The sequence below is a fragment of the Mus caroli genome, chromosome 9 (genome assembly GCF_900094665.2).
Source record: "Mus caroli chromosome 9, CAROLI_EIJ_v1.1, whole genome shotgun sequence".
Lineage (NCBI taxonomy): Eukaryota > Metazoa > Chordata > Mammalia > Rodentia > Muridae > Mus > Mus caroli.
In genome coordinates, this window is record NC_034578.1 from 71,259,027 (window position 1) to 71,274,823 (window position 15,797).

A 15,797-nucleotide genomic window follows, 5' to 3' on the forward strand; every position below is an offset into this window, starting at 1 on the left:
ACACATAAAACAAATAAGGACCACTGGAATAAAGGAAGGGGCCAACATGTGTGGTGTGAGTGGTAGCGGTGACAGGGAAAGACTCGCCAGTGTGAGGCAAGGCCACACTGCTGGGCAAGGACAGTATTCAACTTGCTTGCTGCAGGGTGGGAGGTCTGCAATGTATGTGATAAGAGCTCGGGTCAGCAAGTATGTCACTGATGGAGACCTCCTTCTCGCCAGTGCTTCCAGTCTGTGGGAGTCCAGACAGATCCCATAGGCTTCTGTGTTCTTCACACTATAATGCCGCTATGGCTCTTAATATCCAGTTTCCTGGTGAGAAAACAAAGATTTGGGGGGAGTCCCTGCCTCACATGCACAATTTGACTCTACTTTCTTAAAAACAACCTTTTTTCTTTCTCTTACCAAACATTTACACTGCAACAATGTATGTTTAAAATATATTACCAGTCTTGAGCCTGAAGACCTAGGAGAGAGCTGTCTGTCTGCCGTGGCACCAATGCGTGCTTTCCGGTTCACCACTTAGCCTGCCTAGACTTCATTCTCCTCGTTTACCAAGTAAGCTGAGGAATGATCCATGCTAAAAATTCTTCAACCCCATCCCACCCCAACCCCTATGTACCCATCAAATGGATACAGGGCACAGGTTTGTTCTTAATACAGAATCTAGGGTGGAAAAGCTGCCTGGGATCCTGTGGGGGGAGTCTAGGGACTTTCAGCATGCTTATAATTAAAAGGTCTTGAAAAGACACCACAACACTATCAATGCTTCAAAAATGTCTATTAAAATACTGGGGGGTGGTGACACATGCCTTTAATCCATTACTCCATCATCAGGGACAAAAGCAAAGGCAGGGTGATATTTGATCTATCTAGGAAGTTCCAGGGCTACATAGTGAGACCTGATCACAAAACAAAACATTAACCACCCATTCAAACCAACTCTGTAATAAAGGTGCCAGGATGAGAATTTTTCTGTACCTGCTCTTCTGAATTTGATCTACAAAAGCCAGGGTACTGTGTTTTGTTGAGAAATCAAAATAGTATATTACAGGATATCTCCTATCCTTCCAACAAATTTGTCTATTTTGACAACACTTATATTATAGTTGTGCAGGCTGAGAAGTCCCTGGGTCTTTACCAATGGTGTATATGACTGTACTGAATTCTGGAGAAACAGCCTGTGATGGCATCCCTGACAGTGTGAGGAACAACAGGCAACACAGAACCTGATGGTACCTAGGGAGAATTCCCTGGTATACATCGACACATGGATTCTTCAATCAGCCACCAGATACCCTGCTCTACAGCACCAAGGCCTCTCCTGTAAAACACAGCCACAGTTCATTCTGATGAGTTCAGCTGAGAATGTAGATAGGTGAAAGTTGACAAATTAAGTGTAGAAGATAACACTCAAAATAATTCGTGTTCTATCCCCTATTTGCTAAGGTAGTTTTGAGCATGCATCTTTGGTTTATTTTCTCAAAGAGTTTACCACACTTTAAAAGTTTTACCTTAAAACTTTTTTTTCCCCAACAGACCCTTCAAAATGGAGACTGTACACAGCAAGGCAAGATTCCCTGGAAGTGACATTTTGAATATATCAAGCTTCTATGGTCACCTAAAAAATGGTAAAAGGGTTAATGATACAGATATGATCTGGTGTACTTTTCCTATAAAATAAAATAATGGCTTTATTCTATAGCTGGGTAGCAATAAGTACCATTGTAAAATGCATAGATTGTATCCATGGGTCTATGCATCCATAGATGCCTCAGTAGCTGAGACTTCTCAGTGGATAAAATGGCTGGATAGTAAAGTCCCATGTGACTTATTAGAATATTTATTAGCTTTATTATCCCTACCCCTTCCCAAAAGCTACTACCAGAGAGTTCTCTGGCTACTTTAGAAGGTTATTTTTATCTGCGCAACAACCTCAAATTCTTCTGAGTCATCATATCAACCTTTAGATTACGTTTTGATGCCAATTAGTTGATACAGCTCAATTTTGCCTCTCCAAGTCTTAGCATCCCAGGGACCTCTCCCTCAGTTCTGATGCTCAGGTCCAGAACTTTGAGGTCATCGTCTCACTTTCTCTTCTTTGAGTCATCTAGAGTCTGATGCTTCTGACTACCCAGGGCCACACCCTGTGTGTGAGCCTTCACCCTGATGTGCTTGTTACTGGAATGACCAGAATGGCTACAGTAGGTCCCCAACTCGTCCTTCCCTTGCCTCCTATACTCTATTCCTATGTGGAGTCTTCTCCCTGCCCCTCCCCCTCTCACACACACATCCTTCCAGTGATTTTTTTTTTCTTCACTTAGAGTGACAGCTATATCATTCCCTTAAAAAGTTGCACACCTACATATCAGGTCCTCGTTCAGAATGAAGTTGCACCTCTTTATCCTCAAGCAACATGACAAGTAGGTCTTACAACCTCAGCATGGGCTCTGCCTTTGCCTGGATTGTTCTTTCCCCAGTTGTCCACAGGCCCCCCTTCCTGTACTTTCATTCATCTTCATCCTCCAAGTCTTCCAGTGTCCCACCCACTCTCCATAACATCCCACCTCTTCCCCTGTTGTACCATTCTCCATTGTGTGGTTTTTTTTCCCCTCACTAATAATGATTCTTTCCATTTCTATGACAGTCTCATTCGTTATTATATCTGTCATCTAGAAAGAACTGTGCAACTGTTTTGATTAGTGTATAATGAAATTAGCAAGTGAGTATACTTAAAGAATGCATACTGACGACAACAGTGGTTGAGCTATGAATGAAATGGAAGAGTGGAGATTAAGGTCCAGCTCTGTGGATCACTCTGTACCCTTGGAATCTCTTTTACTTTAATTAAACCCTTATATAAATGAGAATTAGTTTCCTGGGCTGATGCACATAGTACCTCTGAAACTAAGCAGTGGCTGAGCTAAGGTACACAGTGACCCTAGTAGGCTATTAAAAAGAACATTTAAGGGTCTTTCTAGGGGAGTTTACTAATAACATCCAATGATGGGGTCCTGGTTCCTGGTATGGTCCAAGAATTCTGTTAATGGTATGCATATGAAGTTTCACTTGATGTATAAAAATCCCTTTGCATTAAGAGTATAAGAAGGTCTCATTATCCTTGGGGGTGGGATGCACAAAAATGTTCCTAAAAGTTAGATGGGTCAATGACAGTCAAACTGCTGATAACCTGAGAAACAGCACTGGCTTGCAGATCTGACTCTTCCTTCTCCCTTTCCTTCTCTCTTTATCGGATCAGTCTTCATTTGCAAGGGCATCCCCTGACCGGTTGCCTGCCTTCTTCATATATAGAAGTTCTTCATAGGGTTACTTAAATATTTTGTAGGACTAGGAAAATGATTCATATTTAAGTTTTAACATATGTGTGTCTGTAAAAATGGGATAGCTAACCAGATCCAAGAATATTCCTGCTTCTCCTGTGGGTCTGCAGCTCAACAGCCTTGAGAACTAATATCACTAATCATATTGGTCTTTGGGTTTCATTCATAACCATTAAGATTAAATTAGAGACCCAGGGGGATGACTGGGTAGGTAAAATGCTTTCTGCTCAATTATGAGGACCTGGGTACAAATCTCCAGCCCCCAGCTAAACTCCAGCAATGGCAGCACATACTTGTAACCCAAGAGCTAGCAGCAGGGAGACAAGAGGATTCCTGAAGCTTCCTGGCTAGCCAGCCTCGTCAGCCAAGTTCCAGGTTCAGTGAGGGGTTCTGTTTCAAAGACTAAAGTGGAGAGCTCAATTCAGGAAAACACTCAATGTTCAACTCGGACCTACATAGTTACATATATGTACACATGTTGAAATTAGAGACACACAGAAAGCTGAAATCAGAGACAAAAAAAAATGATGCTTTTTTTTATAATAGAGAGATGGGATGAGTGGAGAAGTACCAGAAAAGACTTACTTCTTGGCAATTGATTTTTGAAGCCAAACCCTGGAAAGTGAAATAACACCAGAGTTCTCTTTTTCAAGGCTTGACAGGAACTAGTGCCCACTCCTGTTAGCAGAAACGGTGGCTGAGTAATGCTGACAAGGCTGGGATGTTTTCTTTTCATCTTTACCCCCGAAGTTGCAATTAATTCTACAACTCCCTGACACTGCCAAGAAAAGTTGGCTCTGGTCTCTCTATCATATTAAAATTTTAACATCACATTAAAGCATACTGTGCAAGGCCCCACAATGCCAGTAAGTAGTTACAGTTGAGACCAAGACTTAGCTTTGAAGGTGAGTCACAAGGTCAGCAAGATTAGAGACGAAGAGGAGAAAGAGATCAAAAGGAAATCTTTTCTTCGGCACTTGAGGAGATGTGGGAAGTATGTCCGGAATGATTCTGGGACACAGGTTTTGTGTAGAGTGACTGGTTATTTCAAATTCATATTGTTCACCCCTTTAGAAAAAAAGACATACTAGTTGCCAAGCATTTATTATCAACTTCTTTCTTGTTCTTAGTTTGCTCCACCACCATTCTTTGACCACTAATATAATTTAATGGAAAATACATGTATAACATAATATATAGGAAACTTGTTTCTATATAAGACAACACATAGAAAATACAGTTGATAAACACTAATATCAATAGTTGTTACTTGAATGTCAGACGTGAATTAATACTTTGATTTTAATAGACGGCTATCGTTGCAATTTTCCCACCACAAAGCCCCACCATGCTTCCCTATTTTCTCCAGGACCTGAGACCTTCATGGTGCCTTAAGTGATTGATACTTTTTTTCATTTAGATGATGATACATACATTTTCAATTAATAAAAAGGCACTTTTTTTATTAATTGCTCTTTTATGTGGTGAACTGTTGGTCCCTGTATAGATCAATTTAAATAGAGTAAGTCCTTTTTCACAGTTAGAACTTCCCACTGGACTTAACCTGCATTGAAGAGGACAGTCTTAGGACGAACACTGTCTCGCGGACAGCATGAAACATCAGCATTTTGCCTATTGCTAGGGGATGAATGGCTGGGTGTGGACAAACCAGCAGAGTCTGATCTTGCCTACGATGGCTGCTAACTCTTTGCAAGCCTGAGCTCCTTGTATGAGGGCTTGAGAAACAAAAATCTGGCATTGTTTGTCCTAGTTTGGCAAAGAGGTAGAACATGACCGTGTAAAAACCAGTGTGGTTTGACCAGCATCTGTGTTTGTCTGAGTACCCTGGCTCTATCTGAAAGTCATCTGAGTTAGTTTTACAGAGTGTTACTGACTGGCCCTTCCCATCCTGAGAACTGCTAAATCATACTTCCTGAGTGGCTGAACCTGAGCTTTGGTGTTTGTTAAACAAGCTTCCCTAAGTGGGACTCGAGTGTAGACAACGTCAGGGAGCAACCATGGATTGCGTTAATAAAATGTGTTCTCTGCCTTTCTAGGTCGAAATGAGTGTCACACACCTGAGGCTGACCTCTCGCTTTTGAAGCTTATCTCGTGCTGGAGAGACCAGTCTGTACAGGTATATCATCATCCGCATGCCTCGTGTTATCAGAGGAGATTCCTGCTACTGAGGCTCACTGAATCTCCATCTTCCCTAAAAGATTTAAGTAGGCAGTTATTCTTATCCTGTAAGATGACTTTCTAGAACATACCCTTCACCAAGCCTAAAGTAGAGACAGGAGTCTGATAAACCATACTGATGTACATAAGGATACGGGACGGTGAGAGCGGGGAAGAGTGGCCAGGGAAGGTGAGTTCATCCTAGAAGAGGTAACCCTTTGTCCAGTGGGATTTCTCTATGAAGCAGAATTAGTTATTATTTGTGTTTTGACTTGAATTGGCCTTTTCTGAGGGATTTCTGTACATGAAATGGGCTGCTTTAGAGAACAGCTTTGTATGTAAATAGAGAACAGTGTCCTATTCACATCTCTTAACTTCTTTGGGTCCCTGGTGGTTGCTGGTAGCTCTGAATGTGGTACAAGTGTTTTTGCACCATCTGAGAAAAAGAAAGCATCATCATTAAACATCATCATTAAAAATTCCTCTATGTGCCCTTTCAGAACCTTACATTTTTAAAAGAACGCAAGACTGGTGTTTGCACTCAGATTTTTTCTTTGTTACATTTTATTTTATTGTTATTAGTTTACAGTTTCCCTGGTGTTTCGTGAATACTGACAGCTCTCACCTCCACCCTCCCTACCAGACTGTCCACCCTCCCTCCTCCTCACAGGTCTCCCTCTCATGTTCCTGCCCCTTTGTATGGGTGTGGAGCCTGTTGGAGTCTGTTGGGCTGAGCTGATGGCACACAACTAAAGGCAGTTATGTCCCTTTCCCAGAATCTACCAATAGCAAATACTGGTGAGGTGAAAGATAAGGCCCCTGGCTGATTGTTAATAGAATAGGTCTGGAGTGGGCACAGTGTAGGTAACTATAGTTTACAGTTGTTTTTATTTCTGGGGACTGTCACTTTGTAGCAGTTCACCCTATCTGTTGGTTCCTACAAATGTACCACTTGCTCTTTTGGATTGTTCCCGGAGCCTTCTAGGGGGGTGGTAGAAGTAACTTATTTAGGGCTTGGTTCCCATCTACAGCTTGGGTCACTATAAGTCTCTGCATTCATTACTGTTACTCACAAGGAGAGGTGTTTGATGTTACTTTTACCAGATTGGGATGATATTATTTACGGAAGAACTCAAATCAAAATTCTTTGGTTTTTTTTTTTTATAAGACTCCTAGTCATTTGGAATACTATTGTATAATTCATGAAAATAAAAACTGTCTCAGGTAACTGAAGCAATACAAGCTGTCCTCTTGGCTGAAGTCCAACAGCATATGAAGAGTCTGAGAAATACACCAGTCAGTAGTCAACCAGATCCCGTGGCAGAGCATAGCATCTGTGAGAGGATGCAGATCTCAGCCAAGATGGAGCGAGCTGAAGAATTAGAGCTGCAGTGTGTGGGGAAGTCTTCACCTCTGAAAAGTAAGTGAGCAGTTTACCTGCTTCCTCTCAGCAGAGCTCTCATAGCACGTAGAATATGCTGGAGAGTCCAAGTTTACAGTGTAGCATTTCCTCAAGAGTCCCATGCACTCCATTTCTGACCTATTTTATTAACAGTTTGTATCATTACTGAGCTACTAAAGAACATCTGGATTCTGTTGCAGTCATAGATATTTTAGAGAATGCCTTGACGATCTATGTTCTAATCTCTACTACCTTCATCACTATCTGGGCTCAACAGTGTGTCTCTATAACCCCAAAGAAAATGCAGGGCTTCCTCGTGACTATCTTATTCCTCATTCGAAAGGAAATCACGAGGTTTCTTGAATGATCTATACAAGATAAATGTGGGAAGCATCAGGAATCAAGGGATGTGGAAACTAAGTAAGAGGCTTTGAAGGCTATAATTTTGCAACTTACACATTTTGAAGCATTTTCTTATGTTTCATGGTGTATATTTTATCTGAGATCTTAATATTTGCACATCTGTGCTTCAAAGGAAAGTGGATCACCTTTATCTGAGTTTGCATTTTCACACTTAGTACATTCTGATTTTCTTTGAATTGCTTAAGTAAGAAATTATATACCAAATACATTTCAGAGTAGGACACTCTTGTTAACATTTATTTATCCTTATTTTATGTGTATGTTGATTTGCCTGTGTAACTGTCTGTGCATTATGTACATTCCGTGCCTAAAAAGGAAGAGGGCATTGGACACACTGAAATTGGAGTAAGGAAGGGCTATGAGATACTATGTGGGCGCAGGGAACCAAACTTGGGTTCTGCTTTTAACTGCTAAGCCACCTCTGCAGCCAAGGGCTCATTGCTTTACATATGGCAAAGGTTTCTGTTATCAAATGTATTTTGGAAGATATTTTCCTTTATGCTGTGTGTACTCAAGTATGTATGTGTACATGCAAATGTTTAGGGGCCAGAGGATGATCTGAGGTGCCATTCCTGACACCTTGTTTTCTGAGACAGCTTCTCTCACTAGATTCACTTTCAGGCGAGGGTGGTTGGCAAGCACTCTCCAATGATCCTCTTGGCCCTGATTGCCAGAACTGGGTTACAAACGCACATCCACATGTGGTTTCTTTAGTTGATTTTGGTCATCCTGATTGCATGGCAACTTACCGAGCTACTTCCCAGGGCCTCCCTATACATTTTTATATTCCATATATATTAGTTGACTAATCTAAACTATTATATTAAATAAAGAATTCGGCTCAAAAGTGGAGGCTCTGGAGATAACACTTTCACTTTAAAATCATTGGCTGGACTGGAGTTCTTGTTGAGCTCTGGATGGGTGGGGGGGACTGATACCGCTGAGACTGACCATAATCTTTCCACATACTCCACATTCAAAGGCTTATGTGGGAAAATGAAATAAGAAAATATATTTTGTCTTTCTCTTTACATAAAGCCACATATTTTCTCTCATGTGTGTCCTGCAGATTTGTTGGGTAGGCATCTATTGACCAGGAAGTTGGGTGGTTATGCCTTTAAAGGCAGCAAAGGGGCTTCCTCTGTCTGTAGATCTAGAAGGGAAATCTGTCTAACTAAAGGAAGGATTGGAAAGATACCTAAGCACATCCTAGGGAATGGCTCTTTCAACTGTACTTATGAACTGAATGTATCTTCATTTAGCCTCAGTGGTGTCTCTATGCCCAAGCAAGAAGAGGTACATTCTTCCTGATTGTAAAAGTTGCCAAGGAAATCTCCTTGTGACACTGAATTAGCAAGAAGAAGAAATACAAATGAACTCATTGTGGAAGACCTGTGGGTCGGGAACATTCTCTCTAGATAGAATATCATATGAATTGAAAAGTGGGGTCTCTCTTTTTGGTCATGTTATTCTGTGTTTGGGAGTTAAGGACAATGGTACCTGGCTTAAACCTGGTGAGCTGAACTGACTCCTGTGTCTATTGATGCAGCAACAGGTCTAGGTGTATCATAATATCCTGCAGATAGAGTAGAAGACTCACTCCACAAAACCTGCCCTGGGGGCCTACTTTCAAGAATGTGTACTTAGTGATATAAAGATATTCTATTTTTATCTAAACTACCCTTCAGAAAATGGACAAATGGTGGCATGAGTTCCCTACAAGAAATTTTAGATTAAAGATGACACTAATCATGCCAACCTTGAAATGATATCATTAAATTCAAGTTCTGATGAGGGTTTGATACTTCCTTCCTTTAAATATTCCTAATTTTGTAATTAACACAGTAATGAGGTACTGTCACGGTATGTATCATTGATAAACAAATATACATATATTGGTGCATATTTAGAATTTCTCATCCTTCTCTAGGAAAGTATCTCAAATATAACCTTTAGGCAGGCTCAGCTATGTGGCTAAAACTAAGAAGGGCTAGTAGACTGATATTCATTGGTATAGTGCCTTTTCTTAAAAACTTTGAGTCAATCTTAGTATATCATATTATTTATCTTTTGTGTGCTATACATTAGTCTAAGAATTGGAGGTGTCAGAGAACAAACTGAAGTTCTCCAGTGAGGGATACAAATAAGAATTGATTTAAAATGTAGGTGTGTAAGGACTTAGGAAAACCAAGCCACCCTGGTATCTACCATTGTATCAACTTGAAAATATGAGGGTCAGGTACAATGGGGGCTGTGGAAGCACAAGGAAGAAGATACTTACCTAAGTCTTGAGGGGCAAGAAACTTCTTTAGAGGAAAATATCTCTAGTGGAGACCTGAAGGATCAACAGGAGACCTCCAAGAATATGGTTGAGGTGGGGAAAGGCAGCTGTTAGCTAGGATCACAAATGCCATCCTGATATATATGATTTTCTTTTCAGGAATTTCAGGAAGAATTTTCTCTCTTTATATATGTATTCTTTTCAAGTCTTATTGTGTCATCTCTTCTCCCCAGCCCTCCAGAATAACAACGACAATGATAATGTCCATCACACTAGTACAGTTTAGTGTATTCAGAATTCTTTGTATACTCTAAACCATTTAATGAGAATCTATTCAGACAGATATATTTTCATACCATTATGCTGTGGAGAAAACCAAACCAAACCAACCAAAGAAATAAACCCTCTGTGATGTGTGATGACTAAAGAGAGCCATCCAGAACTCACTGTTCACCCCACACTCATAACCAGCATCATAATGGATGAGGAAGACAAGATGTTTACTCTTACCACTTCTCCTCTTTATGGTCGAGGAATTTTACCAAGAGATACCAAGCAAGAGAAAGAAGACTTGCAAACATGAGAGAAAGTGAAGTTACCTCTGTTTTCAAAAAGACTCCACCAAAAATATGAGAGCTAATGAATTCAGTACAGTTGCAGGATACAGGATAAACACAAATACTGCAGGTCCTCTATATAACAGTAATGAATTTACTGCAGAGGAAACAATGAAAGCAATCTAATTAGTGAGCACTGAAGTATTCTTACTACTAATTAGTTCATTAGAGTAATATGTTAATAATTGCAATTCCTGGTAATAAACTAAGTAAAAGATATCAATAATAAAAATTACGAAACACTGATTAAAGAAAGATATATATTAAAACATGGGAAGGGGCTAGTGAGACGGCTCTGCAGTTAAGAGCACTAGCTGTTCTTCCAGATATGCAGTATTCAATTCCCAGCAACCACATGGTGGCTCACAACCATTTGTAAGGGGATCTGAAGCCCTCTCTGGCACACAGTGTAGTATGAGACATTAAAGTTCTCATCTCTGTGGGGACACAGAAAAGCAGTGATTGTCAGAGCATGAGTTTTACGGACTCAAGCAGGGATAATTGTATGATCTGGGGAACCATATTATACTCAACATGAAACTGTACACTTCTTAAGCCCTTTGCCCAGGAGGAAGACTCACCCAACCATGAAGTAGGTAACACCTGGCTCCAGTTGTCACCTTCAGGATGAGTCCCCAAACAAGATCAAAGTCACACTCCTTGGGACAGTAGATAAACAGGGTGTCAAGGCCAGTCTGTGCATACTGCAGGCCTCCATTAATGGCCATCTTTGCCATAGAGTTTCCATGAAGCTGGTGGATACCTTGTTAGGTCTGTTTGATGAAGAGAGATCCTGTTGCACACAGTCCATGTGTGCCCTACTTCTCTGAGAGAGGCTACTCTCCAGTCTACCTTTGTTCTTCTAACTCCACTTCTGGAAAGACCCAGCAGGTACCAGTGGAGAAACCATAGGGAATGTTTCAAGCACAGTGAAGGAGGCAGGTCACCAAGGCCTGGTCAGGGTGGGAAAGTGTGGCTAGAACAGAGTGGAGAAAAACAGGACCTGGTGGGCAAAGCATCATCTAGAGAGAACTCAGACATTTCCAACACTAAAGAAACAGGAAACAGAGAAACTCCATTCCAGTATTTGTCAAATTATTCGTATGCTGGGCACCTTCCTTGTAAAGTTATACTTGTTTATCATTTTTCCTTTCTTTGTGAACCCAGGCTTGGGCTCTAGTTTAATTCTATTGCCATGATAAAACAGTTTGGCCAAAAGCAATTTGAGGAAGGGTTTATTTGACATATACTTCCAGGTCACTGTCCATCATTGAGAGAGATCAGGGCAGGAACTCAAGGCAGGAAGCTTCAAGGAGACAGGCTCCATGGAGGAACACGACTTAATGACTTGCTCACAAGCATGGTCTGGAAACTTGCCTAGGTGTTGTACTGCCCACAGTGGCCTGGGACCCTCTAGCATCATTTAGTAATCAAGACAATCCCTCACACACATATCCACAGGGCAATCTGATCTGGACAATTTCTCAATGGAGATGATCTTCTCAGATGACTCTCGTCTATGTCAAATTGAAAACTAAAGCTAACTAGGACACTTAGAGGCAATATTAGGGCTTCATATTCCATACAAAGAAATATCACATAAAGGAAGGAAGTTTTACCTCCGTTCCTTTAGACCAAACAATGACCAAAGCTCTTTGTGATCACCAGAGCTCATATCTCATCAGCAACAGTGTCCGTGCATGGCTGTGGTTCTTGACATAAGTCTCTCCTTTTTGATTTGGTGACGACTTTAAGTCACTTTGACCCAACTTTAGCCCGGTAATTTGATTTCTCATTTCTCCTAGCTTCATTTGAGATGTTTATAACTCAGAGACCCCATCAATGTTCTCCTAGTTTTAAAACATGGACTTACATGTACAAGTTGGGTCCAGTTCTTCCTCCCAGCCCCAGTGCTTCCAGAATAAGACTCAGACTCAGAATATATTTTCAAGTATCTTGGCCATATAGCTAGTCTCTTCTCTGACTAGAATCATAACAACCCATTTACTTTAATCTATATTCTGCCACGTGGCAGGTTACCTGTGTTCAGGTTCCATCATACGTATGTCTCCTCACATCTTCCCAGGTGAATCTTCCCAAGCAGATATTCCTATGCCTGGCTCTATCCCAGAATCATTTCTGCCTCCAAAATATCCCACCTATTCCCTGCCTAACCCATAGGCCATAGACTTTCTAATTGACATGTGATCCATTCATACAATCAACAAGACATTCTCTCTACATTTATGTAGATATCATTCATCATATTAAAAGACAGATATCTTGAGTTAAAGCTGAAGACCTTAAGATTCAGATTATTAAGTGTTTGTCATTTGAAAATGATATTGAAGTATGCAGTTTGGTATTTTTATGTTGATATCCACAAATAGTCTCCATAGTTAAGCCCTCTGATCTCTATCTTGAGGCCATGTGCTTAGCTGCAGAGTCATTACCTCACCGACTTTTCTGATGCCATTAATCCGTGCATTCTTCAATCTGCTGGGGGTGGATGGTCTCATTTATTTATTTTTTAGCCTGGTACCCTTGCAGTATGCAAATCTTTCAGACAGTCATGGCAAACTAGCTGTAATGCAGTACAGACTTGTCCAGTCACCTGTGTGCCTCAGTGGCATGCCTGGTACATCTGAGGTGCTTATCCTAAGATCAAAGGAGAATGAAACCAACCACTGGCTTTCCTTTTCTGTGGAAAGTGTTTAATGCTGGCAGCTGCGTTGGAGTTGGGTGACTTAGGTTTCCTCAGGGATCTCAGTTTCAAGGTTTCTAAAAAGTAAAGTCAATTCAAAATGTTCCAGAGAAATAACAAACTCAGGACTACAAAGTACCTATTTACCATTATTTTCAGGTGATTTTTCAGGGGATGGTCAAATGGTTACCAAGCTTCTCCTGGTTTTGCCAAACACTTCACTTTTTTCAAGCCTTTAGGGAAATATTAAAGTGTGTGTGTGTGTGTGTGTGTGTGTGTGTGTGTTTCATTTTAATTACCAAGCAAAGGGACTCTTTCCTTTTTATTCACTAGACAATTTACATCATGTTTGCCTTCTTGCTACCTGTTCCATGTTGACCTGACCTGTTAGGACATGGCATGAGACATGCCATGCTTCTGTTTGGCAGTCTCAGAGTTGTGGTTTTTTGTTTGTTTGTTTGTTTGTTTGTGTATTTGTTTTGTTTTGTTTTAAGTATATCTATGTCACAGCAGGATGGAAAGGATGGAGGTTTTTGTTTTGTTTTAGCTTTGCTTTGCTTTGCTTTTACAAAAGAGTTTAGTCTACTGACTGTGTAAAAAATGAATTTCTTTCTGGATTAACTCCAGTCTCTCTCAAGGAAAATATTCCTCGTTCTCTATTTCCAATGGATCTTTTGAAGTGAAAACAAGCACTTAGAAGAGTGAGTTATACTTCTCCTACTGACAGTGGCAACCCGCTGCTAATGTGTTCATGTTTATAAAAGCCCAGTTTATATATTAGTCAAAATTATAGTTTGATGAATGCAATGTTTTCATAAATTGAAGATAATCATTACATTGGCCCCATAGTAAATTTGTTTTAAATATTAGTTTATTATATGTGTCGGCTCATATTACAAATATTTCCAGTAAGCAAACACAAATCACTTTTATATTTAGCATTTAAAATGTATCTTAACTTGACCGTTAAATCATCTATTAAATATTCAATTAAAGTGAGGTTTGATCCTTTTATTTTACTTTATATTTTTAATTCGTGGTCAGGTATTCGGGAAGGGAGCTGGTAAGATGTTCCTGGTGCACAATTTGCTTCATTCCTTGTTCTGTGTATTTTGTCAGAGAATGCCTTAATGTAACAGAAATCAGATTTGGTGTGTATTTTTACACCAAATCAAATTGTGCAGGCGCCACCCTCAGCTTTCTCCAAAACATGATAAAGGATTAGATTCCTCCATGGTTTAGCTTAAGAAAGCCACGTGGTTCTTCACGAAGCTTGTGCTGGGGGAGCTGGCCTGTTTACTGGAAACCACACCCCACAGCACCCAGTGCAGAACTGGACTTAGTGAGTTTACTGACCTGAGTTCTGACCCCTCCTGGAGTGCTACTGTATGTGGCTTTTCTGGTTATTCTGCAGGCGTAAATCACAAATATCAAAGATGTTGAAAAGACGTAAGAACAGAACGGTGGCACAGGGCTGACTGATTGTGAAAAGCACTTAGATGCACGGGGACACTGGCCTGGGGGAGGGGGAGGCATCAGGGGCTGTCCCCTTTATTGCAGTTGGCAGGCTTCCCTTCCCTGCATTCAGTACAGCCCCACTTCCTCCCTCCCCGAGCCTCCCTTTTCCAAGTTCACAAACCGTAATTATAAATTACAACGTTTCTAATCTGTTATTTTAAGGTGTAGCATTAATATACACTAATACCTTTGCTCAAATCCAGAAATTTAAAAGAAAAAATGTCCAGTAGGGTTTTTATATTGCAAAGTGCCACAATGAATCATGAGTTCTCACTTTACAGCTGATTCCTGGCGGTAAGAGCTGCTCACCATCCTCACAGACATGGCTGTTTAAATATCAGAGGATGGGTGAAGAGATGGCTCAGAGAAAAGGAGTGTTTGCTGCCCTCCCAGAGGCTCTGGGTTCAGTTTCCAACACCCACATGGGAAAGCTCACAACCACGTGAAACTCTTCTTCCAGGGATCCAGGACTCTCTGCCTGCTGTGTGCACATGGTACATATAACTCATGGAGGCACATTCTTTAAAAATAAATGGTGTCCAAATACTAAGCCAAAACTACCATCTCTTCACTGTGAGGTAAACTAAGTTGTTCCCAGTGTCATCTAGGGTTCATTATTTGAGATTATTTTTGTGTTTCCTACAAAGCTGTAAGTTGAGATTTTGCAAGATACCAAATAAATAGGTACCTATTTATAGATATAGATTCCATTTTACCTATGAGAAACACAGACATTTCTAAAGATTTCTACCAGTGACTAATGCCCTGGTGTTATTTGAGAAATGATCTAAATTGCAATTTTGAAACTGCCTTCCATCTCGGAGCTACCTATAAAACTGAAACAATGAATGCAGAAGACTATGTCTTATTTGCTGAATTTATAATTAGATATTTTAATAGTTTGTTTTTTGTGATATTAGCTTTAGGATGAGACACATATCAGTGGAGTGTGTGATAGGAAGGGAGGCAGGGTAGGCAGTCATGTTAGCCTTTGCCCTCAACATTGACTTTGTCCTTTTCATTGAGGCAGAGTCTCAGGGTCAGCAGGCCCATGACCACCTTGAACTTCTTATCCTTTGCCTCCACATCCTAAGCCCACACTCTGGGATCTTAGGTTCCACCCAACATGTTTGCTTTATGATGCTGAGGGTCAAACCCCAGGCTTTGTGATGTTATGCAACCTCTCTACGTTCTGAGCCTCAAATTCATTTTGATGCATAGTTCTGGATACAATGTAGAAAAAAGTTCTAACTTATCTTGGTATGCTGAGGAACATTTCATCAAAAGCATTTCATTGGAGAATTTTGCATAAACCAAATTGCTTTGGACTAAT

At 40.5% G+C, this 15,797-nt stretch overlaps 1 protein-coding gene across 4 annotated transcripts in view; it reads left to right on the forward strand.

The window, feature by feature from the left end:
- Wdr72 (WD repeat domain 72) overlaps positions 1 to 15,797 on the forward strand; it is a 169,653-nt gene that overhangs the window by 97,733 nt on the left and 56,123 nt on the right. For all 4 annotated transcript variants that reach the window (XM_021173138.1, XM_029482131.1, XM_029482129.1 and 1 more), the window contains exons 16-18: positions 1,540 to 1,631; positions 5,399 to 5,478; positions 6,744 to 6,939. In XM_021173138.1, coding sequence (XP_021028797.1) covers positions 1,540 to 1,631; positions 5,399 to 5,478; positions 6,744 to 6,939 — 368 coding nt within the window. The remainder of the gene's footprint in view (positions 1 to 1,539; positions 1,632 to 5,398; positions 5,479 to 6,743; positions 6,940 to 15,797) is intronic.